The sequence below is a fragment of the Mesoplodon densirostris genome, chromosome 5, assembly GCF_025265405.1.
Source record: "Mesoplodon densirostris isolate mMesDen1 chromosome 5, mMesDen1 primary haplotype, whole genome shotgun sequence".
NCBI classification, from domain to species: Eukaryota; Metazoa; Chordata; class Mammalia; order Artiodactyla; family Ziphiidae; genus Mesoplodon; species Mesoplodon densirostris.
The window spans coordinates 95,875,678-95,893,866 of NC_082665.1; the positions used below are offsets into that span (position 1 = coordinate 95,875,678).

The 18,189-nt window shown below is 37.8% G+C and overlaps 1 protein-coding gene across 1 annotated transcript in view; it reads right to left on the reverse strand.

Annotated features, from left to right (window-relative positions):
* SPATA16 (spermatogenesis associated 16) overlaps positions 1-18,189 on the reverse strand; it is a 224,316-nt gene that overhangs the window by 42,512 nt on the left and 163,615 nt on the right. The window contains exons 6-7 of the mRNA XM_060098837.1: positions 8,006-8,152; positions 6,860-6,972 (exon numbers count right to left, since the gene is read on the reverse strand). Of these exons, the coding sequence (XP_059954820.1) occupies positions 6,860-6,972; positions 8,006-8,152 (260 nt within the window). The remainder of the gene's footprint in view (positions 1-6,859; positions 6,973-8,005; positions 8,153-18,189) is intronic.

The window sequence follows — 18,189 nt, forward strand, 5'->3', positions numbered from 1 at the left end:
TCAGACTTCTAGCCTCTAGAACTGTGAGAAAATAAATTTCTGTTGGTTAAGTCATCCAGTCTATGCTATTTTGTTATGACAGCGCAAGATGACTAAAGTAGAGATGGATTTCTTAGTAGTAGTAGTATAGGGGAGATAATTGAGTGGAACATGGCTGTGAGGAAGGGGAAAGAAGCTATGTGGTAGGAAAATCAGTAAAAATGTGCTTTTGGATTTGTAATGCATAGAATTACAAATCATGCAAATAAATTAAGGGTTTTATAGCTTTTCTAAAATGCTGAATAAAGTTACTGAGCAGGTAAACTGCTGAACAGATGTTAAGTAGCTGTTTGTGATAACCCCCTTGGTTCCCCTTGTAAGGTAAGAATATCAAATCAACGATGTAATACTAAAACGACAAAAAAAGAATTCTTTAAAACTTCCAGCTTAAAGGCCTTTCGAAAAATATTTTAAAAGGGGAAATCTGCAGCCTTTAGAGCCCATTAATGAGGAGTTCCCTTTATGTACTTTCAATACAATAGCTTAAATTTTGTAAAATAGCACAGCATAAATCAGGCCTTATTTTGGGCTTTTTTAAAGACTGAAAGTAGAAAGGGCATATTTTCCCTGGGTCAGAGAAAGGGATTAGATAATTTACCTTAAGGGTATATAAAGATCAATTGCCAGGTGGAGGGAAGAGTCAAGATGGCAGACTAGGACAATGCAGGATTCGTGTCTACATACAATTAGGGCACCTACCAGGCACTGGTGGGGGACCACAGACACCTAAGGGGATGGGAGGAACCCCAGCGACTGGCTTGAAGGGCCTTGGTTCCCAAGCCAGAGGTTGGGGCCAAGCTCCTGTGGTGGGAGCTCTGAGTCCAAATTGCTGGACTAACAGAGAACCTCAGACCCCAGGAAATATCAGTTGGAGTGAGGCCTCCCAGAGGTCCTCATCTCAGCACCAAGACCCAGCTCTATCCAACTGCCTGCAAACTCCAGTGCTGCACGCCTCAGGCCAAACAACCAGTAAGACAGGAATACAGCCCCACCCATCAAAAAAAAAAAAAAAAAAAGAAACGACAAAAAATATGTCACAGATGAGGGAGCAAGGTAAAAACCTACAAGACCAAATAAATGAAGATGCAATAGGCAACCTACCTGAAAAAGAATTCAGAGTAATGATAGTAAAGATGATCCAAAATCTCGGAAACACAATGGAGAAAATACAAAAAACATTTAACAAGGATCTAGAAGAACTAAAGAGCAAACAAACAGTGATGAACAACACAGAAACTGAAATTAAAGATACTCTAGAAGGAATCAATAGCAGAATAACTAAGGCAGAAGAACGGATAAGTGACGTGGAAGATAAAATGGTGGAAGTAACTTTCAGGGAGCAGAATAAAGAAAAAAGAATGAAAAGAATTGAGGACAGTCTCAGAGACCTCTGGGACAACATTGAACACACCAACATTTGAATTATAGGGGTCCCAGAAGAAGAAGAGAAAGAGAAAGCGTCTGAGAAAATATTTGAAGAGATTATAGTCGAAAACTTCCCTAACATGGGAAAGGAAATAGTCAGTCAAGTCCAGGAAGCACAGAGAGTCCCATACAGGATAAACCCAAAGAGAAACATGCCGAGACATATATTAATCAAACTCTCAAAAATTAAATACAAAAAAATATTAAAAGCAGCAAGGGAAAAGCAACAAATAGCATACAAAGGAATCCCCATAAGGTTAACAGCTGATCTTTCAGCAGAAACTCTGCAAGCCAGAAGGGAGTGGCAGGACATATTTAAAGTGATGAAAGGGAAAAACATACAAGCAAGATTACTCTACCCAGCAAGGATCTCATTCAGATTCGATGGAGAAATGAAAACCTTTACAGACAAGCAAAAGTTAAGAGAGTTCATCCTCACCAAACCAGCTTTACAACAAATGCTAAAGGAACTTCTTTAGGCAGGAAACACAAGAGAAGAAAACGACCTACAAAAATAAACCCCAAACAATTAAGAAAATGGTAATAGGAACATACATATCAATAATTACCTTAAATGTAAATGGATTAAATGTTCCAACCAAAAGACATAGACTGGCTGGATGGATACAGAAACAAGACCCGTACATATGCTGTCTACAAGAGACCCACTTCAGACCTAGAGACACATACAGAATGAAAGTGAGGGGATGGAAAAAGATATTCCATGCAAACGGAAATCCAAAGAAAGCTGGAATTGCAATTCTCATATCAGACAAAATAGACTTTAAAGACTATTACAAGAGACAAATAAGGACACTACATAATGATCAAGGGATCAATCCAAGAAGAAGATATAACAATTGTAAATATTTATGCACCCAACATAGGAGCGCCTCAATACATAAGGCAAATGCTAACAGCCATAAAAGGGGAAATCGACAGTAACACAATCATAGTAGGAGACTTTAACACCCCACTTTCACCAATGGACAGATCATCCAAAATGAAAATAAATAAGGAAACACAAGCTTTAAATGACACATTTAACAAGATGGACTTAATTGATATTTATATTACATTCCATCCAAAAACAACAGAATACACTTTCAACTGCCCATGGAACATTCTCCAGGATAGACCATATCTTGGGTCACAAATCAAGCCTTGGTAAATTTAAGAAAATTGAAATCATATCAAGTATCTTTTCCAACCACAACACTATGATAGTAGATATCAATTAAAGGAAAAACTGTAAAAAATACAAACATATGGAAGCTAAACAATACGCTACTAAATAACCAAGAGATCACTGAAGAAATCAATGAGGAAATCTAAAATACCAAGAAACAAATGACAATGAAAACATGACGACCCAAAATCTATGGGATGCAGCGAAAGCAGTTCTAAGATGGAGTGTTTATAGCAATACAATCCTACCTCAAGCAACAAGAAACATCTCAAATAACCTAACCTTACACCTAAAGCAGTTGGAGAAAGAAGAACAAAAAAACCCCAAAGTTAGCAGACAGAAAGAAATCATAAAGATCAGATCAGAAGTAAATGAAAAAGAAATGAAGAAGACAATAGCAAAGATCAGTAAAGCTAAAAGCTAGTTCTTTGAGAAGATAAACAAAATTGATAAACCATTAGTTAAGCTCATCAAGAAAAAAAAGGAGAAGACTCAAATCAATAGAATTAGAAATGAAAAAGGAGAAGTAACAACTGATACTTCAGAAATGCAAAGGATCATGACAGAATATTACAAGCAGCTATATGCCAATAAAATGGACAACCTGTAAGAAATGGACAGATACTTAGAAAAGCACAACCTTCTGAGACTGAACCAGGAAGAAATAGAAAATATAAACAGACCAAGCACAAGCACTGAATTTGAGACTGTGATTAAAAATCTTCCAACAGGGGCTTCCCTGGTGGCGCAGTGGTTGGGAGTCCGCCTGCCGATGCAGGGGACACGGGTTCGTGCCCTGGTCCGGGAGGATCCCACATGCCGCAGAGCGGCTGTGCCTGTGGGCCGTGGCCACTGGGCCTGCGCGTCTGGAGCCTGTGCTTCACAGTGGGAGAGGCCGCAACAGTGAGAGGCCCACGTACCGCAAAAAAAAAAAAAAAAAAAAAAAATGTGGTAAAAATCTTCCAACAAACAAAAGCCCAGGACCAGGTGGCTTTACAGGCGAATTTTATCAAACATTTAGAGAAGAGCTAATACCTGTCCTTCTCAAACTCTTCCAAAATATATCAGAGGGAGGAACACTCCCAAACTCATTCTACAAGGCCACCATCACCCTGATACCAAAACCAAACAAAGATGTCACAAAGAAAGAAAACTAAAGGCCAATATCACTGATGAACATAGATGCAAAAATCATCAACAAAATACTAGCAAATGGAATCCAACAGCACATTAAAAGGCTCATACACCAGGATCAAGTGGGGTTTATCCCAGGAATGCAAGAATTCTTCAATATATGCAAATCAATCAATGTGATGAACCATATTAATGAACTGAAGGAGAAAAACCATATGATCATCTCAATAGATACAGAAACAGCTTTTGACAAAATTCAACACCCATTTGTGATAAAAACTCTCCAGAAAGTAGGCATAGAGGGAACCTACCTCAACATAATAAAAGCCATATATGACAAACCCACAGCCAGCATCATTTACAGTGGTGAAAAACTGAAACCATTTCCTCTAAGATCAGGAACAAGACAAGGTTGTCCACTCTCACCACTATTATTCAACATAGTTTTGGAATTTCAGCCACAGCAATCAGAGAAGAAAAAGAAATAAAAGGAATCCAAATTGGAAAAGTGGAAGTAAAACTGTCACTATTTGCAGATGACATGATACTATACATAGAGAATCCTAAAGATGCTACCAGGAAACTACTAGAGCTAATCAATGAATTTGGTAGAGTACCAGGATACAAAATTAATGCACAGAAATCTCTTGCATTCCTATACACTAATGATGAAAAATCTGAAAGAGAAATTAAGGAAACACTCCCATTTACCATTACAAGAAAAAGAATAAAATACCTAGGAATCAGCCTACTTAAGGAGATGAAAGACCTGTATGCAGAATACTATAAGACACTGATGAAGGAAATTAAAGATGATACCAACAGATGGAGAGATATACCATGTTCTTGGATTGGAAGAATCAACATTGTGAAAATGACTATACTACCCAAAGCCATCTACAGATTCAATGCAATCCCTATCAAGCTACCAATGGTACTTTTCATAGAACTAGAACAAAAAAATTCACTATTTGTTTGGAAACACAAAAGATCCCGAATAGCCAAAGCAATCTTGAGAAAGAAAAATGGAGCTGGAGGAATCAGGCTCCGTGACTTCAGACTCTACTACAAAGCTACAGTAATCCAGACAGTATGGTACTGGCACAAAAACAGAAAGATAGATCAATGGAACAGGATAGAAAGCCCAGAGATAAACCCACGGACATATGGTCACCTTATCTTTGATAAAGGAGGCAGGAGTATACAATGGAGAAAAGACAGTCTCTTCAATAAGTGGTGCTGGGAAAACTGGACAGCTACATGGAAAAGAATGAAATTAGAACACTTCCTAATACCATACACAGAAATAAACTCAAAATGGATTAAAGACCTAAATGTAAGGCCAGACACTATCAAACTCTTAGAGGAAAACATAGGCAGAACACTCTATGACATAAATCACAGCAAGATCCTTTTTGACCTACCTCCTATCGAAATGGAAATAAAAACAAAAATAAACAAATGGGACCTAATGAAACTTCAAAGCTTTTGCACAGCAAAGGAAACCATAAACAAGACAAAAGACAACCCTCAGAATGGGAGAAAATATTTGCAAACGAAGCAACTGACAAAGGATTAATCTCCAAAATATACAAGCAGCTCATGCAGCTCAATAGGAAAAAAACAAACAGCCCAATCCAAAAATGGGCAGAAGACCTAAATAGATATTTCTCCAAAGAAGATATACAGATTGCCAACGAACACATGAAATAATGCTCAACATCACTAATTATTAGAGAGATGCAAATCAAAAGTACAATGAGGTATCACCTCACACCAGTCAGAATGGCCATCATCAAAAAATCGACAAACAATAAATGCTGGAGAGGGTGTGGAGAAAAGGGAACCCTCTTGCACTGCTGGTGGGAATGTAACTTGATACAGCCACCATGGAGAACAGTATGGAACTTCCTTAAAAAAGTAAAAATAGAAGTACCATATGACCCAGCAATCCGTCTACTGGGCATATACCCTGAGAAATGATAATTCAAAGAGTCATGTACCACAATGTTCATTGCAGCACTATTTCCAATAGCCAGGATATGGAAGCAACCTAAATGTCCATCAACAGACCAATGGATAAAGAAGATGTGGCACATATATACAATGGAATATTACTCAGCCATAAAAAGAAATGAAATTGAGTTATTTGTAGTGAGGTGGATGGACCTAGAGTCTGTCATACAGAGGGAAGCATGTCAGAAAGAGAAAAACAAATAGCCTATGCTAACACATATATATGGAAGCTAAAAAAAAAAAGATTCTGATGAACCTAGGGGCAGGACAGGAATAAAGATGCAGATGTAGAGAATGGACTTGAGGACACGGGGAGGGGGAAGGGTAAGCTGAGACGAAGTGAGAGAGTGGCATGGACTTATATACACTACCAAACGTAAAATAGATAGCTAGTGGGGAGCAGCTGCATAGCAACAGGGAGATAAGCTTGGTGCTTTGTGACCACCTAGAGGGGTGGGATAGGGAGGGTGGGAGGGAGAGGCAAGAGGGAGGGGATATGGTGATATATGTATGCATATAGCTGGTTCACTTTTTTATACAACAGAAACTAACACAACATTATAAAGAAGTTATACTGCAGTAAAGATGTTAACAACAGAAAGATCAATTGCCAATGTTTAGAGTAGCATCCAATGTATCAGTTGATGTGGAGGAGCTAGCTTTCAGTGTTCTGAATTCTTATGTAGGCAACAAAATGGTTATATGTAATCCAAATGTATGAAATAGGGAAAGCACTGTGTTCACTAAAATATTGTTACTGATTTGAAGCAAGAGATTCAATTCAGCCTTCAGTTAGATATCAGGAAGCCACAAAGAAAAGGCTGTAGCCTGAGAAATGCTGGAAATTATGAAGGCGTAGCTTTATGATTAATATATTTTAAAGTATAAAAGGAATAAAATTATTAGGTAAACTTTGCTTGGTTTTGCAAATAAGATTTACTGTGAAAGTTTCTGAAATCCTCCGACACTTGCAATATTTACAAAATAAACTTTCCATACTTCTAGAATTGTCTGATATTTATATGTTGAAAAAATATAAAAGACTTATATACCTACATTCGATTGGGTGCTTCTAATAAAATCCAGTATTGGCAAGATTCGCTTCCCCATTGTCTCCATGTGTCTCACTGTGTCTTCTCTTGTCAGCAGACCGAAGGGAGTTTTATGTTCTAAAAATTGTAACAGTAAACTTTTATACTTTTTTTCCCCAGACTTCCATTTCAAAATGCTTTCCTTAGCAAGCTATAAACAGATATCTCAATATTAATAGATATGAAACCTTTAGCATAGAAACGAGTCCCATCTCAAAGACCAGAAGTATAACAGTGAAAGATCTATGAGGAGACACTGCCCTTTAGAGACTATCATTTATTCCTTTTGTTGTGTTTCTTGATTGAGAGATCCACGGGACAGCCTATAACAATTCATGTCTCTCTGCAGAATATGCTTTTCCTGAGTTGTGAAAAAAATGTCATCATAAATGTGTCTGATTCTTGTCTTGTTCCTCTCAGGTATTATTCAGGTGTGCAGATTGCACTGACTTTGAATGTAGCTCGAAGCTGTGATAAGCCTCAGAGGACAGAGTGCCAGACAAAACACAAATCCTTAATTATGTGGGTATAGCTGAAGGGATAAATTCAACCTGGTCATGAATTCAGCCCATAAGTATGAGACTTCAACTCCACCTGAATGTTTACTTGATTTTTGAAAGTTTCAACTAGAATTACTGAGCACCATTTAACTATAATACTCTTCAGGAGATCTGAGATCTTGTTTAATTACATAAGAAAAGAGTAGAACAGATATTAATACAGTGGCAGATAATCCAAGTGATTTAAGGTAGTCATTGGCTATATGTTTGATTTCATACAATAGTTTCGTTGCATGATTTTCTTCTGTGTTTGCTGATGGATAATGACAAAAGCTTGTAATCTTTAAGTGCTCCATGATCAGGCATGGGTGGTAGTGTGGTTGCAGTGAGATGGTTAGAGTGAGGGAGGTGGGCACCCCTGGGGCAACCAGAATTCCAGGTATTGTTAACTAACCCACAAAGAAGATTGGAAGGAGTTAAGTATGACCCAGCAAATATTTTGGTGCCCAGGCCCTACTATATGCTAGGCTTGTGATGAATAAAGCTTAATGAATAATGCACAATTCCTAATTTAAAACAGTATTGAAAGATAACAAGTCCAGGTGACTTACCTGTAAATGTTGGTAACTTCCTACTTGATACTTTTTCCAAAAACTCCCCATCCTCTTTGTTTTTGAACCCAAGAGTCAAGAGATACTGTTGAGGAGGAAAAGATGACCAGTCAGCTGTCTGAGGCAGCACGTGGAGTCCTTGAACGTCTGAAATATGACAGAAAAAGAACTAAAGAATTTATCATTTTATTGTTTTCAGGGTATTTCCCCCCCAGATTTCAAGAATTATACTCGGAAAAAATTAAGGATACAAAGTAAAAGTATGTGCATCAAAAGGTCAAATAGATGATATATCAAAATCATACTTTATCCTTCATATTTTTCTTAAAATATAAACATACACAAAATATAGCAATAGAATATGGCTAGGTTATGGGTTCCTTTTCCCCATATTCAAAATAATACAAAATTCAGGACCAGGTTGCAGGCTTAATATTTTTCTGTGTGACACCTTTCAAGAGAATTTGATTTTTCTGTTCACAGTTTGTTTAAGAAAATAACGTTATATGAAAGGAAAGAGAAAAATTACCAAGTAAGAATTAAAATATAAGGCTAATTAATTTAATTGCTATCCCTCCTATAGTTGAAGGAAATTTAAAATGATAAATGTACTAACTTTTGTAATTAGACTTGGAAATGACTCGTGTCAAGAAAATGGTTCTAAAACAAACTGTTCTTAATGACTAGAAGAGCTAATATTTACTTAGTACTTATTTTCTACCTTCCCTTGTTCTAAACATTTTGTGTGCATTCTGTTAAAAATTTTTTATTGACATATAGTTGATTTACAATATTGTGTTTCAGGTGTACAAAAAGTGGTTCAATTACATATATATATATATATATATATATTTTTTTTTTTTTTCAGATTATTTTCCATCATAGGTTATTACAAGATACTGAAAATAGTTCCCTGTGCTATACGGTAAATCTTTGTTGCTTATCTATTTTATGTATAATAGTTTATATCTGTTAATCCCATGCTCCTAATTTATCTCTCCCTTCCTTCCCTTTCCCCTTTGGTAATCATGTTTGTTTTGTGTGCATTCTCTTTAAATCCTCATGATACATTCACATAATTGGTGCTATTGTCCTCATTTTACAAATAACTGGGAGGTTGAGGTACACAGATGGAAAGTGACTTGTCTGGAAACACGCATATAAGTGGACAAAGCAGGATTCACACCTGGGCAGTCTGACTCCAGAGACCGTGGGCCTAACCACTGCACTCTGCTTTAGGCTTGCTTGACTTTGGATTACTTTTGGGACAGGGACAGATGTCAGCCATGGGGTCTTGGAGGCCAGATTTACTTCATTCATTTTCATTCTGAGTAATAATGCTTTGGTTTATTACAATAGACTTCTCAAATGAAGGATGATGAACAGAGGGTTTAATGAGCCCTCCCTATTTAACACTGCCAGAAAGGGAAAAAGATGAAATTCCAAATATCCTTTAATTATGATTTAAATGCCAATTTTTAATCTAGAATCAGAACTCAAATGGCAGTGTTTCAAATACAGTCTTTGCTATCTGTAGTATTTCTTTAAAAAATAATAGACACAGTAAACCATGAGTGTTTTTATCCACCCTCTCTGACTTCCCTGCCCTGATTTTTAGCTGCAGAACCCTTTGTTCAAACTAAAATTTACTGAGAAGCCCAATATTTAAAGTCGGTAAAGGTAGAGCTGTTCCATTTGAAGCCTGGATCACTGACCACTCACTCTCATCACTGAACCCCATTCTGTATACCCCACACACAATGGCCACCTTGAACCCCTCCACAGAATCCCAATTTTTCAAATCACAGTTTGGAAAACACTGCAGTAAGCTATTTGGCACATTTTGGTTAAGTAAATAGCATACGGCTGTCAAACAGAGAGTTAACATGTATGCTGATAATTAAAAGAAAATATTACAAAATATCTTTTAAACACAAGCACAGAACAAAAATATATTAAACATGATTTAGTCTTTGGTGACAGGATCTGGTAACCACTAAATATTATTGAGGGTTAACATTTATGTGACAGTTCTTCTGTGCCATACACATGATCAGGATTATCTTTCTCATTCAACAACAATGTAGAGCAGGACACATTATTATGACCACCTCACGGATGACCAAACTGGAGCTTCAAGAAATTACAAACTTGCCCAACACAGCAAATGAAGGGACCAGAATTGAGAGTCAGGCTGCTGAACGTTGAAGCACAGGGCTTAACTCTCAAAACGATGCTACGACAGTGACCATCACTCTGACAATCAGTGGGAAGCATGTTACAGAAGCAGGGCAACGTCAATACGTAGATGGTTTTAACAGACACAATTCTATATAGAACACTTCCTTACTCTATCTAGAAAAGTACAACAAAGGCTCAAGTGTTCTTAGAATTAATAACATAACCTTTAGGCACTTTAAAAGCAGATTGCAGTATTAGATGCTTCTTTAGTTGGTGTTTGCCTCTTTTTAAAAGGATGGCTCATTTCTAGAAACAAGGTAACATGTGATTTCTGCATCTCCATCTCAAGAGTGCAGAAAGTTTCTTTACTTTTGAAATCTGCAGATACAGACACACCCAACCAAGAGTTTACCAGTTTTACTGAAGTTGCCAATAACCAGATCATGTGAAAAGGCATTTAAGTAAAAGTAAAATGGACACTAGCTCATTCTCCTGATAATCGGTCATAACATTTTTTTTTTGATTGTGGTTATTCTTTAGCAGTCTCTAAGATGCTGGCATGTCTAAATTGTCAGTATTTTCAGGAATTAGCATACTCTGGAGGTGGAGGGCAGGAGAAGGTATGTGTTCCCTGACTATGGTTTGCTCTTTAATCTGGTTTTGCTCCCTGACCTAGAAGGCCCCAGTGCTCCTGGCCATGCTGGTGGTGAAGTCTGGGGCCATCCTCTGGGGAGAGCCTTGGCTTTCTGGGTAACTCTGGATGCCTAGAGGCCCCCTGAATGGGTATGGGTAGGCGTTATGGACCCTCTGACTTCCCCACAGACCCAGAGTATATGTAGCTTGTTGACATAGAAGCCGCTGGATCCCAGGTACCCTGAAGCCTCCTGCCAGCACCTGCTTCCAGCTCAGAGAGGGTTCCCTGTAGGACACCTCTAGGACTTTAAGGTCTACATTAAGGTGCTCTTGGAGGCCCCGGAGTCCTGAGGTTCAGAATAGTTTAGGGTGTGCTGTGCATGGGCTGGTGTTTGTGGTGAGTCGCAGGAGGCATCTTGAGATCTGGCATTTTCTGATGCCCCTCTGTTGCCAGAAGCAGCCGATGTTTGAGGGCTCTGTTATATAAATAGCACAAAGACTTTGAGAGGTTGACCGCTTCTTGCTCTTAAATATTTGATGGATAAAGAGGAGACCTATATTGTTAGTGACAGTGGTTAGACGAACTAGAGAAGCTAATATTAGCACTATAGCTAATTTGTTATAAAATTTACTTGCAAAAATGTATTTTCTGTTCCTTTTGATGCTGTATGTTTCATCCTGTTCAATCCGTTGTTCAATTCTAGTCAAAGTTTTGAAATGAGAGAGGTCCCTACATACATACTGTTAAGTTAAAAAATATTTTTAAAGTATCATTTTTATTCCATTTGTATGCAGAGTAAATTGCAGTTGTATGAACATTTAGCCTAGCAAGTGGTCTATGACCCAAAATGATGACACACTTACCAGATGTTGAATCTCATGTAACATTAATTTGAGTGCTAATTGTTCTCAATTTTATGCTCATAAACCTCTACCTATGTCCAAAAAGCCCTGTGCCTCTGATAGATGTAAAGTTAACCAGAATATATAGTCCTTTGGTAAGAAAGTTGAATTGATTAAAAATGTCTTCTTTGCTCCTGTCACGTGAGAAGAAAACTTGAGAGAAATAAATCCCTTAATGCATCATTCCTTTACAATTTATCACAATTGCAGATGAAATTTAGATGACTAGGACCAAATTTATTATTAAAAAATCAATTTGCAGGTATGATGCAGTTCCAAATTTGTACCATTAGGGAAGCAGATGTTTTAAAAAAGAATATCAAAGATAAATTATGCAGATTAAGTTTCTTGTAGAAACATGATCTTTCAATTCTTTATCCTCCAAATGAAAGATGTCCAACTCTCAGCAAAAGAGGGTAATGTTTGCCCTTTATCAAGAACCTTTTATTGTACCTCAGGAGGCTGGAGCTGACCAGCTTTCAGGTACTCAAAACATTCATACTCTGTGACCTTCTGTATGTTCCTTCCTCCCTCCCTGAAGTCACCTCCCTGGAGTTCAGTGACAGTCTCTTCTCTTTCTCTCTCTGTCTCTCTGTTTCCCTCTCTTTGTCTTTCTCTCTGCCTCTTTCTCTGTCTGTGTCTTGCCATCTCTCCTACACATATACATGCTGCTTCCTCTTCCTCCCTTTTTCTCCTGCATCTCATTCAGTACACCTCCTAGCTATCTCTGGCTCACTGATATGTTCTTCATATTAAAACTCTCGGGGGAATTTTCCTATTCTTTCTTTTTTAAATTAATTAATTAAGTATTTTGGGCTGAGTTGGGTCTTTGTTGCTGCACACAGGCTTTCTCTAGTTGCGGCCAGCGGGGGCTACACTTCATTGCGGTGTGCGGGTTTCTCATTGTGGTGGCTTCTCTTGTTGCGGAGCATGAGCTCTAGGTGTGTGGGCTTCAGTAGTTGTGGCACACAGGCTCAGTAGTTGTGGCTCACGGGCTCTAGAGCACAGACTCAGTAGTTGTGGCGCACGGGCTTAGTTGCTTCACGGCATGTGGGATCTTCCCGGACCAGAGCCCACTGTGCCACCAGGGAAGTCCAATTTCTCTATTCTTGTGGCATTCACTATTACTTCGAATCTAGCAGTCCCCAACCTTTTGGGCACCAGAGACCAGTTTCATGGAAGACAATTTTTCCATGGATGGAACAGAGGATGGTTCAGGCGGTAATGCGACCGATGGGGAGCAATGGGGAGCGGCAGATGAAGCTTCACTCGCTCTCCCTATCGCTCATCTCATTCTGTGCGGCCTGGTTCTTAACAGGCTGTGGACCAGTACCGGTTGGGGGTTGGGGACTCTTGTTCTAAATCAAAAGACTAGGCATCCAAAGCCATAATCTCATCTGCAAAATTTCCCCAATTTCAAACACAGCATTTCCAAATGCCTACTGGGACATTGCTATTTGCTCACCATTACAGACGTTACCTCAAATACAGCAAATATATTCCTTGAAAGTGATTTTTTAAATGTCCACAACATCTCTCGTCCCTACTTTTCACCAGCATATTGAAGGAATGGCCATTATTCACCCAGTTATTCTGGCTTAAAATTTTGAAGTCATTGTTAATTTTTCTTTCCTCTTATTCCCTGACATTTAGTGAACCTCAAAAACTCATTAAATCTGCCCACTGTAATACAACTCACATTAACCCTGCTCTTTGCATTATCATTGGTACCACCCTGGTCAAATTTCTGATCACAAAGCATCGGGATTACAGAAAACGTTTCCCAACAAGCCTCGCTGCCACCAGTATGATTTCACACCAATGTATCTCCACACCACCGCCCAGTGAATATTTCTGTAATATCACCTTTGTCATGGTTACATCACTCCTCAGGAATTTCAGTGCTTCTTTCCTGGTATTCAGGGCTCTCAATTGTGTGGATGTGTTTCACAGTCTATTCTTCATTCCTATGTTTTCTCCAGTATAAACCTTTCTCATCAGGTCTGCTGATTTCACTAGTTTGTACTAGCCTGTGCTCATCCTGCCTCTGAATTTTTCTTTGTGCTTTTCCACCCAGAAACATCTACCTAATCTCTCAATATTTCTTTTATTCAGTCGATTACTGTACTTCCAGATGTGCCTAATTTAAGTCCCACCTAGTCCATAAAGGGCTACCTGAGTATTTCAGTACTCCCCCGACCCAAACTCCTAAAGAACACCCAAACTAAAAATAGAACTACCATATGACCCAGCAGTCCCGCTACTGGGCATATACCCTGAGAAAACCATAACTCAAAAAGAGTCATGTGGGGCTTCCCTGGTGGCACAGTGGTTAAGAATCCACCTGCCAATGCAGGGGACACGAGTTTGAGCCCTGGTCCAGGAAGATCCCACATGCCACGGAGCAACTAAGCCCGTGTGCCACAACTACTGAGCCTGCGCTCTAGAGCCCGCGAGCCACGACTACTGAAGCCTGTGCGCCTAGAGCCCATGCTCCGCAGTAAGAGAAGCCACCGCAGTGAGAAGCCCACGCACAGCAACAAAGAGTAGTCCCCGCTGACCACAACTAGAGAAAGCCTGCACACAGCAACGAAGACCCAACGCAGCCAAAAATGAAAAACAAAAAATCCCCCAAAAGAGTCATGTACCAGAATGTTCATTGCAGCACTATTTACAATAGCCAGGACACGGAAGCAACCTAAGTGTCCATCGACAGATGAATGGATAAAGAAGATGTGGCACATATATACAGTGGAATATTATTCAGCCATAAAAAGAAACGAAATTGAGTTATTTGTAGTGAGGTGGATGGACCTAGAGTCTGTCATACAGGGTGAAGTAAGTCAGAAAGAGAAAAACAAATACCGTATGCTAACACAGATATATGGAATCTGAAAAAAAAAAAGGTTCTGATGAACCTGGGGGCAGGACAGGAATAAAGACGCAGACATAGAGAATGGACTTGAGGATATGGGGAGGGAGAAGAGTAAGCTGGGACAAAGTGAGAGAGTGGCATGGACATATATACACTACCAAATGTAAAATAGATAGCTAGTGGGAAGCAGCCACATAGCACAGGGAGATCAGCTCGGTGCTTTGTGACCACCTAGAGGGGTGGGATAGGGAGAGTGGGAGGGAGACACAAGAGGGAGGGGATATGGAGATATATATATATATATATATATATATATATATATATATATATATATATATATATATATAGCTGATTCACTTTGTTATACAGCAGCAACTAACACAACATTGTAAAGCAATTATACTCCAGTAAAGATGTTAAAAAAAAAAAAGAACACCCATACCACTCACTCTAGAGTGAATCTCCTAATGTTTCATGGAGGTATGTCTCATCTCTCCAATAAGTTTTAATCCTCTTCAAGATCACATCTTCACGTATCTTCATGCCCCAAGCACCTAGTAGGTGCTCAATCAATGCTTGAGTTGAATATAAAAACAAAGTTTTCTCAATCCTGAATTTTTAATCTTCCAAATAAGAATAGAACTTCAAAAAATCAAAGCTAATGAAATTTCAGAGCTTCTGAGATTGGATTTCTTTCTCTGTCACTAAACTTAGAAAAGAATATCACACAATCTTTGTTTTTTTTTTATTTTACCTAAACTTTAAGTGGTTTCTGTTTAATTTACGAAGGGTGAGTGAGGTAAAATAATATGTATTAGGTAACTCAGTGGAGTTGATACTCAAATGAACAGAGCAGCTTTGCCTAGATTGAAAACTTAGTTTCACGCTCAGGTTGGGCCCTTGCTGCAGCTTGTTCTCTGGGAAATATGGACCCTTAGTCACAAAGAAGATTGGATTAGCAGAGAAGCTGGCTTAATGAAACTGTCAGCAGCACCAGAAAAGCATCTGCAAAAATGTGAACTGTTGATTGTAGATCAGCGGACTCATCTCTATATATGAGGGACTGCTTATTTTTTATGAAGTTAAATATCTGTAAAATAAAATATGAGCTCTCTGGACATAAAGTAGAAAACATAGATACCACCATCATCAGTATTTTCTGTTGGACACCTCATCATAACCACAGTCAACAGACTGTGGATAAACTTCTCAAAGCAATTTTGAAAAAAGAAAAATCATAGAGGTTTTAAAAGTCTTTTAGAAATATGCAGATTTGTTAGGGTTCTCTCATCTCCTTTCTCTGTTTCATTTCCTTCTCTATTTTCCAGTGTCTATGTCATTTCTCTGCCCTTTGTCCATAACAAAATGTTCTGACATTTTGGGCTAGAGCAAAATCTCATTTCTAAAGGTCCCAGTTGTTCAGTGTGAGATGGGACCATGTCAGTTTTATATGACTTCATCTTAGTGATCAGTTTCAGAGTTTAGCTTCTCCAGTCCCTTCATAATGCCAACACTTTGTCATTACTTCTTTCCCACCCAGTCATTTTCTGTGTTTTATCTTGTTCACTTTTTAATGCCAGTACTTCTATATTGGAAGTTATCCACAAGTTCACATCAGCAAGAAAATAGCAAAAGGCAGCAACTTTGCAGCTAACATCATTATTGCCCCCATAAATAATAAAACAGTTTCCACTTTAAAAACATAGATAGCGTATTTTGATTTTTGCATTTGATGTGTGAGAAATCTATTTGTATAATGAATCTTTGTATAGTAAATTATATTTTCCCTTTGACCGTCATTATAATTTCAGAGTTATAGATGCAAGTGAAAAACATTGGTTTTCATTCCTAAGATTCCTAATTTTCCCTTCAGACTTCTGCTCTACTTCTCCAAAACTTATCTACGTATATATAAGTTGCCCCTCATAACCCATTTATAAAGTTTTGAAAAACAAATAATTACACAACATTTTTATAGATAGTTTATTTTTGTTTCACTTGGAATTCTTATTGATTCCAAAGTTTTATGTTTAATCAGCTGTATTGTATTTATTCTGGGGCAGTTCCTTAATTCCATCCCCAACAAAGTAAGTTTGAGACAAACAAACATGAAAGATACTGCTCTTCCCTTCAATATTTATTAAATTCACAGTTAGTGAAATAATATATTGTTGATCTAATGCCCTTAAGTGGCTGTATTTCTGCAGCCATTGGAATGGACATTGGTTGGTTGGATACCTAACATGCATTCCCACCTTCCCTCATTTTTTTACCCTTGGAGAATTCTCTCCTTCCCTACCTACTCTAAGAGTGAGACCTATTTGTCTTAGGCAAATCAATCCACGGCATTACCTTGACCTGTTTTGGTTCAAGTATAAGCATATAATGTAATTTGGGCCAATGAGGAAGAGTGAGTCCCAGGAATTGGGTGGAAGAGATATTCACTGCTTCTTGGGACAGTGTGATTTTAAGTGTGTAATGACATTTGGGAATTTTGCTATGACTCAAGATCCTAGCACTTGAGGGCATGGTACAGGTGATGGAATACCAGGTAGAACTTGAGAAGAAAGCTGACTGTAGAAAATAGAGCAGTGAGTGAACTATTGGATCAAGCTGTACTTAAAGGTAGTCCCCCTGTAGTTGTATTATAAATCAATGTATTTCATGCCTCCTCCTACCCCTTTAAAACTTAAATATACTGAAATCAGTTTAAGCTGTGATTCCTATTACTTGAAACCAAAGATTTCTGATAGAGGGATTTAGCTAGTAGTTTGGTATATCTACAAATACTGTGGAATCCTTAAAATATCATAGCTGAGATGTAAGACATATTACAAATTTTTCAAGTTGACTATCTGAGAAGAAGAATTGCCTTATTTAAGAAACATATTAGTTTGAGGATTAAGAATAATTAATTTTTACAGCTAGTATAAAGATACCAAAATTGACTGTCTTAGTGATGCTATTATTATAACATTATTGTAATGCTATTACTAATAACTAGACTTAAGTATATGAGATAATAATAAAAAATAAATGTTTATATTTGTATGGAAATATGTTAATATAAATGTTTCAGACATTACATGAAATTTCTAAAAATCTTATGTTCCGGTATAATGTTATAAGTCATAATTCTAGTTATTACTTTAAAATGTATATCTCAGAAATAACTAAAAAAAATAAATGTTTAGCATCATTTTTCTTGATCTATATCATAATTATGATTTTTTTCACTTTCGATTAGATTCTATATTTTGCAAAAAGTGACCCTTGGGTAGTTAACTAATACTGCATAATAAAAGTCTTACATAATCTGAAAGCCTTAGTTTTCCTTACTATCTGGACTGGTAATCTACTTATTTGTTTATATCTCACTCTGGAAGTGTGATGACTTGCCTGAAATAAATATATACAGCATAAAAAATGTGTAAAAGAGTGCTTGAAGAAAACAGATCAGAAGGAAAAGTAAGAGACCGGTGATGAAGCCATAGGTGAGATTAATACACAGAATGTATTTTATAAGCTCCTGTATACTTTCTAGAAGTAAAGAAGATCAACTATCTCATTCACAATGTTCCCAAGATAAAAC